Genomic DNA, 9,429 nt, shown 5'->3' on the forward strand with positions numbered 1-9,429 from the left:
TAAGAAGCATCTAAATGACCCGAGTGAAAAATGCTAACGCACTTTGGCACAGAACTCAAGATACCCTTATTACTTATCGTAACTGCACATACAAGATATCCGATTAAAGCTGAGGTTCCACAGATTATATAGGTATAGTATCATCACTGAGCGATCCGAACTCGCAACAGGGGAAGCAAACACAGACATCACAACACGTACCTTTACGGAGCTTTTACGGGAGATCGTCTCACCGTAGACGTTTGAACATTAAAACGTATTGACATTAAAACGAGAGAAATCGTGGCTGAATCGGTTAATCCATAGGTTGATAATGTGTCTGTCGCTTTGAAAATATTAATTATAATCCATAATTCCATTTTTATGTAAAAATCGGAGAGTAAAAGTTAGCTGCTAATGGTAGCCACCAGAGCTATCGCAGCTTCCGGTTTTGGCTATGCGTCACTCTCACTCCTTATTTGGTAATGTGTGTGTGTATGTGGGAGTTCCCCTCGATTCCATTGGCTCTAGTGGTTAGAAAGAGGTGTCAATCATCAAAATCGACCAAGGGGCGCCAGAGATATGGAAAATCCACCCAAATGACCCCAGAAGTGGGTTTTATTTGCTAAATCTCTCTAAAAAGGTCACATTTCACTTGTTTTGCATCAATCTTGATACAGGGTACTTATTATATGTTATAGTTTGGATTCTTAAAGCTTTTAGTCTACCATCCGATCATTCAAGGGTGGTTTTCACTACAAGTAATTTTTTATTTTTTGACGGACACAATAATTTACATTTTTTTTTACTGTGTTCAATCTGAATTTACTTTAAAATAAAAACATCTATATTGATTCTGACACTTCTTCATCCAACTCACAGATGTAACCTTGCTTTGAGAAGAAAGATTATTAATTTAACCCTTTTGGAAGGGAAGATATGGTCATTTGTTCTGGGAATGCATTTTCGAGTCTGAGTGCTGAAAAACAGGCTTGGGGCTTAACAGGTTCCCTTTCCGCAAAAAGGTGGAATGCTGTGGCGTTTTCTGAAATGCTGTAGCGTTTTTTTAAATGTCGTTGTGTTTTATGACATGTTGAAGTCTTTTGTGAAATGCTGTAGTGTTTTGTGAAATGTTGTTTTGACTTGCACTTCAGGGCCACTGTAGAAAAGTGACACAGGAAGCAAGTATTTCAATCACAACGTCCAGTTATTACTATTTTAAATTGTTACCATGCATCGTTGTAGTGCCCATCATAACAGTTCATAAATGCATTGAGTATAATTATATATAGTAAATTCATATATATTAATGCCAGAAAGTTCACATTGTGTGGCTGTAAGGCACATTTAAACTATCTCTCAAATCACACACAGATTTAGTTATTTTTCACAAGATACATTGTCTTCATGCTCGCAGTGTTCCAGTGTTAACAGGTTATTTATTTTTCAGCTGACTGGAGGCACTCTATAGGCAGGCACTTATATAAGTTTTAAATGACCCCTAAAGGCTGTGGACTTAAACATTTAAAGTGGCGTAGTGTCATTTTACCATTATTAAAGACAATTATGACAGCTGTCCAGCTTCTCTGAAGAAACTATTTATTGTGTTATCAAAAAGCACCACATTGTGTCCCATTGACATTCTATTTTTATCAGGCATTCCATTTAAAGAGTAACAGTACAATGAATTTGCTAACTGAAGATGCGTTGTTTTTGTTTGCATTGATGCTAAAGTTATGTATGTATCAATTACGTTGTTTGTGTGTGAAATATTCTTTTGGACAGTGTACATACTTAGGGAGAGCATTATGTGTAACATTCGAATAATAATTAAAGCATGCTCAGCACAAACGATACATGCTTTAGCTAATGATAGGCCACCATTAGGATACATACAGTTTTCCATCCGCTGAACTCCTGTTCCAGCTCGCGGAAGTCATGCTCTGTATGTCTGTCTGTATTTCTGGGGTTATTACAGTCATTTTCAAGTCCAATAATTAAGTTAATGTTCTTTTTTTCATTGGCTTCCAGGGTCATTTGGAAATTCCTAAGCCAGTCTTCATGTACTCGTAAACAACATAGCTGATGCTGACAGCAGGAATTACTTTCATGAAGTTTGGCAGGATGCCTCGGTAGAGTCCAAAAAAGCCGTCTTTGGCTACGATCTTCTTCATCAGATTGCTCATGGAGGGCTGGTCTGTTGTATCCAGAGACGCTGCAGAGAAAAGGGTAAGTGAGGGAGCCGGTGCTGCATCTGAAAGATTTTTACTTTGGTGCTGTATGCTAAAAGGCAGCCCACTTATTATGTGACTTATAACTCAAGTGTATGTGACCAGAATATATTGGGTGCCTTCACAGAGTTTGGTCAGCACATTAACAATGCAATAATTATGAAAAATATAATGTACTGTGTAATTACGTAATGCTGAAAAGATTAATGGAAATATATCGAATTTGCAATATGGACACATTTTAATCCGAGGGTGCGCAATATTATTATTTATCATAACTCAAAATATGAGCATTATACACACATATTGAAGTTCACTGATCTGGTTAAATTTAAAATGGCACGAATCATGTACAGAGCAAGACATAATCTACTTTCTAGGAAATTAAAAACATTGTTCATAGACAGAGAGGGTGGGTATAATTTGAAAGGAAATCTACATTTTAAACAACTCAAGGTCAGAACAACTCTGAGAATTATGAGTATAACAATCTGTGGGGTGATTTTATGGAATGGTTTGGAGCAGGAGTTAAAACAAAGCACAAGCATAATTCAGTTTAAAAGGATGTACAGAAACACTTTTTTGGAAAACTATGAGAATGAAGATAGGTGATTGAAGATGAGAAATTATTGTATATGTATGTATAAATGTAAATGTATGTAGGAATAACTTGCATAATGATTTAAAGGACAATCATTGATCAAGTAAGAGGTGGGAATTAATAAGCATTTGCTTCCTCCTGCTCCCTTTCGGACACATATGATTTTTTATTATTATTATTAATATGAAGACTTTTTTTGTTGAATATATAAATATTATCATGAATGTGGATAGATACTGTATTTTAACAATACGGTATTCTGTTTTTCACATTTGTTATTTTTTTAATCTGTTCGAAATAAAGATTGAAATGAAATGAGTGAAAATAAATTAAGTATTGTGGTGCTGCAGAGATGTTCCACCCTAACAAACTGATTATTCTACATACTTATAAAAAACTATATGTTTGATACAGATCCTTGCAGAAAATCTCACCAAAAAATGGTTTATTTTTCAATGAAAATAAGAAAATGTATGCAAAAATGTGCATTCCCTCGAATACCGTGGACCATATCGCAATTGCAAGATCAGTCAAAAATCACAATTATATATTATTCCAAATTGTAAAGACCTAAATTATGTGCTATATAGGTTTTGTCGTCACGGTCATAAAATGCAGATGAGTTTACCTTGTGCCTGCATCCGTGTGCGCACCAGTGCGAGGGGATAGCTGGCCAGCTGGCCGCAGGTGCTGGAGATGGTGCCGCAAGCCACCAGCACCAGAACTCCAGGGTTAGCTGAGTCTTTGGTGTGATGCGTCAACCATGTGTTCTTTAGAGTCTGAAACACAGTAAAGACATGAATTGAAAACCATCAGCATAGAACTCCACAATTACTTTATAATATAAGATGAACTGGTGCATATAATTAAATTAATTAAACAAAGTGCACTCACTAACACACTGTTTTGAAATATCACAAAGGAGAAAAATAAATCACAAATCCTGCATACCTCATAAACAGCGAGGTCTATCCCAGCGTAGGGGATTATGCCCACTAAATTTGGGACGTAGCCCTTGTAGAAAGCCATGATTCCCTCCTTCCTCAGGATCTTCTTGGCACAATCAAACATTCCTGTATATTGGCCAGTTTTCCCAAGGGTCAGTCTAGTTTTCAATACCTTAGACAGAGAAATCATGAAAGAATAAAAACATTGGAATATTATTATTTTATTTCTGTGGTATTTTCAAGTTTTGGTGAAAAGCTGTCTCACCTCCATGGGGTAGATGGATGTCTGTGCGGTGGCTCCAGCCAGAGAGCCAGCTACAAACCTCTTGTGTGTCTCAATCTTCTGGCCCTCTGATGACAACAACTTCTTATACTACAGAACACATTTAAATGGAAAAAAATAAAGGATTTTTATAAATATTTATAATTTTATAAAACTGTGATGAATACTATCAAAATATATATATGGCAAATTGAATTTGCAGTTTAGAGCTTACTTGTTCATATGCCATGAATTTGATAGCCGTCTCTGGTGCGATCTTTAAAACGTTGGTCCCATTTCCCCTCCACAGTGAGGACAGACCTCCCTCTTTGATCATCCGACTGAAGCCCCCCACCAGGCTTATGCGGTTAGTCTTAGAAGAATGAACCTGCAGAACAAATATATGAGGTTACATATATTCTTTTATTTTTCCCCCTAGGCGAAATATACATTTGTCAAATGTTCTTTAATATATTTCACCTGCATGAAGACCTTCATTCTGTCCAGAGGGGCAGTCCCAGTGCGAGAGATGGCCCCCGCCACGGCCCCCGCAGCAAGCTGCTTCCACCATCGACCTGAGCTCTTCTCCTCCTCTGTGAACTCATCTGGGATGGCAAGACTGTCCCCTATGTCCAGCACCTAGTTAAACACATCTGCTGAAATCACTTTGGTTTGTCAGCTTATGGCCATAATAAAGTAAAACGTTTCTTATATTATTATTTTGGCCTTGAGATTGTATCTCTTTCAGGAAGGGCACATGTCACATAAACTTGGGTGGTTGAAATGCCTACAAGCACTTCTCCTTTTGAGGTCTATTGTCTCAGTGATGCAGCAATCGTTTTTACATGCTTGCCAAATAACCTATGCACTGGAGAAAGAAGTATTCGCAGAACTTGAATGTTAGGTTTCATCATGGAAGTTAACACACCAAAAGCATACAATGTAGGGCTGTGCGATTATGGCAACAATCATAATCACGATTATTTTTGGTCAATAATTGATATCACGATTATTAAATATGATTATTCATTGACTTTGAAAACATCCATTTATTGAACTTTAAAACAAATACAAATAATAATTTGAACAGTATCTTTTTAACTGTTGATTACCCTGAACGTATAATTCAACTGAAAAACCAATGAAAAAATAAATTATACATTTATATTTACATTTAAATAAATAACGTCAACATAATAAATACCAATAAACAAGATCAATATTTTGGAGCGCACTTCAACAAGCTACTAAACATATGTAAATACAAATAAATTAGACTAAAATAAATTCGATCAAATATGCTGTCACAACCAAGCAAAGCAAAATAATCGTTTTTTTCGATTATGTTGTCTTCGTAATTGTGGCAGGCCAAAATCGTAATTGCGATTAAAATACGATTAATTGCACAGCCCTAATACAATGCTTATTTTCTTTGACTTTTGGCTCAACTTGTTAGGGTCAAATTAGGGGAGGGAAAGGCTAAAATACTGCAGCGGTTGAAACTATTTCAACAACAAACAATGCATTGAGCTCCTTATCCATCAGCATGAACTGCTTGTGTAATCATTATCACTAAGCTGACTGCGCCCTCGTCTTGCAGGCTGTTTCAGATAAACATATCCCATGTTTTACAAAAAGCAGAAATAGGGTGTTTCTCAATGTAGAGGACGCTTCCTTGGTAGGACATGTCCCTCCGAGTCAGGTCCTTCAGAAGCGAGGCAAGAATCCTTCCTAGCCTCGGAAAACGAAGAATGGTGGAACAGGCTAACAGGTGTGCGTCATATGCGAGGCCCCGCCTTAAATGGAGCGCGATTTCCGCCAAAGATTTGGGAAATTGGTCCGTGCGCAAAGCATTGTGGGGATTATAAGACCGCGGAGGATACACATGTGCAGCCTCGAAATTTCCTGCAACGAAGGACGCCGGCCTTGGTAGAATTCCAAGGATCCTGGCCATTGGAACAGTCCTTTGGCAGGACTCGATGACGTAGCATCCTTGAAATAGTGGCTCTGGAGGAGCCTTCCTCGACATTGAGAAACACCCATGGTTTCTGCTAGTGACAAACACAGTGGCACTTTAATGCGCTCCTAGGGATACACAGAAGCTAACACAGCTAGCTTTGTGTCCTGCAGTCACAACTATGGCATGTGTTTGGTATGAGAATGCATTTTGGACTGGTGTTGTTACCTTACAGACCATAAATAGGCAGTTAATTGAAGAGACATTTAGATACAAAAGAGAGGATTATGGTTTGCTCACGAAGGAGCAAATATCTCGACAATGACATCTTTATTTGCGAAGATGTGGAGGAGCAAGCCGAAGCAAACACTGTGTGCTGCTGTGACCTAATTATGTTGGAAACTCTAATCTTATGAAGCTGCAGAGAAAAAGTGTAATGCAGAAATAGCCCATAACATCTTACACAGGAGAACTAGACATAATGTGATTAATTCCACTGCACTCGTCTGCAGAATGTGTTTCTGTGTGTATTTGCCCCATACCGAGGAGTGTTTCCAGTGGCGTATGATCTCTTCCAGGTTGTGAGCAGGGCATAACAGGAAATGTTCTCTCCACTCGTTCCAGTCCACCATCATCGTCCCATTAATGTCCATACTAGGGAAACACACAGAAACATTTTAATCTATGACTGAGCTTTCAGATTACACACAGGCAAAAATCTTGGCAACACCCTAAATAAAAACATGTTACAGTGGATTGAAGTGAAGGCCAAACCTCTGTAATATTTTCAGGGCATTCTCTTTGCTGATATCCAGGCCCAGCTCTGCAAGGGACTGCTGGATCTCTGAGGCATCAATGCGCCCTGACACAACATAAAAACTCAACTCAGACAAGCTGCAGTGTAAACAAAGAATGTGTGTTATTGTAAACATTCAATGGCATGTCTTCTGGCACCGCGTGTGAGAACTTGTGCCAAGTATTTTTATATTGAGGAAGCTCCTACCATCGTTGTTTCTGTCCAGGCTCTTGAATGTGAGCCGCAGCTTCTTCTCGTGCTCTTTCAGATAGTTGCTGAACTCGTTTAAGTCGAGACTCCCATCATTGTTCTGATCCCCAGACGACACGATTTTCTGCAGAGAAGAGATCAAATCCATGAGCGGTTCTGGGGTGGGGGGCGGCTGGCTCAACAGGGTCCAGTGCCCATGTAACACTGAGCTTGGAACCCCCTGTGGCCCCCCCCCTCCCAAAGAGAAATTTTGATGCAATTTCTGATAGTGTTGCAGCAAAGACTGTGGGTCGAAAATAAAAGTAAATGTTTTTTTTTTTAAATAATATAATAAGATAAAACTGTAAATCAGTCATTGACTCCATTTCTGTTACTAAAACTAACACCAATAATGGTATTTTAAGTTTTTTTGTGGGCTATGACTTTATACTGAATTTAAAATGTTGCACTCTTGACCTTCTGGCCCCAGCTTGGCCCACCCTAATGAACATGGTATAGAACCGCCCCTGATCAAATCAAATGGTTAATTTCCCTCTTCCAGTTGCACAAGTCACACACACACACACACACACACACACACACACACACACACACACACACACACACACACACACACACACACACACACACACACACACACACACACACACACACACACACACACACACACACACACACACACACACACACACACACACACACACACACACACACACACACACACACACACACACACACACACGGTCACAACTTATGAATGCTATGCAAAACAGGCAGACCAAGCCCTGAAACTATTCCCTCCTCACAGGACCCCAAACAAGTCTCCCTATACCTGTGCTGCTCCCTGGCGAAATATGCCCATTGCCTTGAGGCCCGCTCGTAATTCAGCGACGTCCACCCTCCCATCTTTATTGGCATCAAGCTTCTCGAATAAGTCCTGGCATGACCTCTTGCTGTCGGCATCCCAGCAGTGCGCATTTGATAGTAAAAGCGTCCGTATCGTTGGATACATTGTGGAGCTAATGAGGGAGCAGCAGTCAAGACGAGTCGCAGGTTCTGCAGTCAGGATCTGGTTATAAATCCATATTGAAAATCATCAATAAACCCTGCTGAAATCCAGATGTGAGCTCGGCTTTTGCGTTTAAAAAAGAGGTTTGCAGGCACTATATGTTGCACTGTTCCGTGCAGAGGTGTTACTTCGCAACGTATCAGGCGAACTGCAGTAATCGTGGGCGGAGCAAGGCTACGTAGCGACAGCAGGATGTTTTCTACGGAAAAGCAGGAAAGATGGAAGGTAGAAATGTGACGAAATAAATAAACCCCGCATTACTCGGGTAATCCGCTTAATGCTTCTAATGGTGAACATCCCCATCTGTTTTTTTGCTCCTGCTTCATCTGATGCTTCATGTTGCGGAAATGTTATCGACTACATCTAGCAGGACGTGTCAGTAGAGGGATACACGCAGCGTTGTATTTCCTATAGCGCAGTGCCGCTGAGCGCCACTAGAGGGCGCTCAGCCTCCTCTTCACACAGGAGCAGGTGCTGTCAGGAAAGTGAGTCAGGGTCCATCTGTGTGTATCATCACTGGGCCCCTAAATATGTGGTGGGTTTTACTGACTGTCAGAGGTGTTTATATTAAGCGTCATAATAACACACTTTATTTGTGTAGCCAATTTCATGTAATAAATGCAGCAGTGCTTTACAATAAGGGAAAATAGACACAGAATAAACAAACAAGGGATCAAACTAAAATGGAAAATAAAGCAAACTTTCAAATAACAGGAAGAACAAAGATTGAAATAGAATAAATATAATGCTACATATAAGATGGAAAATAAAACCCACTGAATAAAAGTATTAGTAGAAATTAAATCTAAATTACTTGTGCAGATTAATGTAATAAAGTATAGAGTGAAATGAAGAGAAAGCACAATATGTAAAGTCCAAGTACCCAAAATGTGTACTTCAGTTCAATATTAAATTAGTAACATGATGCCACTTCTGTGCATTTATCATATACTTAATGTACAGATTGTTTTAGATTAACCACACAACAGTATATAAAGTGGATAACATTTGAGCCAGCCTGCTAAAACATTAAATGTTGCCTACATATATATTCTTTATTTTTCAATTCAAAGTGTGTTCAAACGAATTTAAACCAAAACATCTTCCTCATTAATGTCATGCCATTTCCACTGATCATAATTCCATTGTTGAGGTCTACTAGAATAGATGTATACTGTGCAATTTTCCAAACTCACATTGGTTTCGCATACAGCATCTCTGTAAAGTATGTCTATTCAGCAGTATTCACTCTCTCTTTTCTGTGTGTTTTACTCGCTACAGGGTGTACTTTGAGGGTTTTGACTCTGCACACCGTTCACATGCATAAAAACCTTCATAACACACAAGGGGACGGGTAATAACCGGAAAAGCATGGCA

The 9,429-nt window shown here is 39.1% G+C and overlaps 1 protein-coding gene across 1 annotated transcript; it reads right to left on the reverse strand.

The window, feature by feature from the left end:
* Nucleotides 1-1,304: 1,304 nt before the first annotated feature.
* Nucleotides 1,305-8,465, reverse strand: LOC117462969 (mitochondrial adenyl nucleotide antiporter SLC25A24-like). The gene is made up of 10 exons (XM_034105346.2): nucleotides 7,816-8,465; nucleotides 6,981-7,107; nucleotides 6,752-6,839; nucleotides 6,520-6,631; nucleotides 4,501-4,659; nucleotides 4,256-4,408; nucleotides 4,024-4,131; nucleotides 3,763-3,930; nucleotides 3,440-3,590; nucleotides 1,305-2,194 (listed from the first exon to the last, which is right to left on the reverse strand). The coding sequence occupies exons 1-10, from the start codon at nucleotides 7,993-7,995 to the stop codon at nucleotides 2,013-2,015; spliced, it is 1,428 nt and encodes a 475-aa protein (XP_033961237.1). The 5' UTR covers nucleotides 7,996-8,465; the 3' UTR covers nucleotides 1,305-2,012.
* Between the last annotated feature and the right edge of the window lie 964 nt (nucleotides 8,466-9,429).

The sequence above is a fragment of the Pseudochaenichthys georgianus genome, chromosome 17 (genome assembly GCF_902827115.2).
Source record: "Pseudochaenichthys georgianus chromosome 17, fPseGeo1.2, whole genome shotgun sequence".
Classification (NCBI taxonomy): domain Eukaryota; kingdom Metazoa; phylum Chordata; class Actinopteri; order Perciformes; family Channichthyidae; genus Pseudochaenichthys; species Pseudochaenichthys georgianus.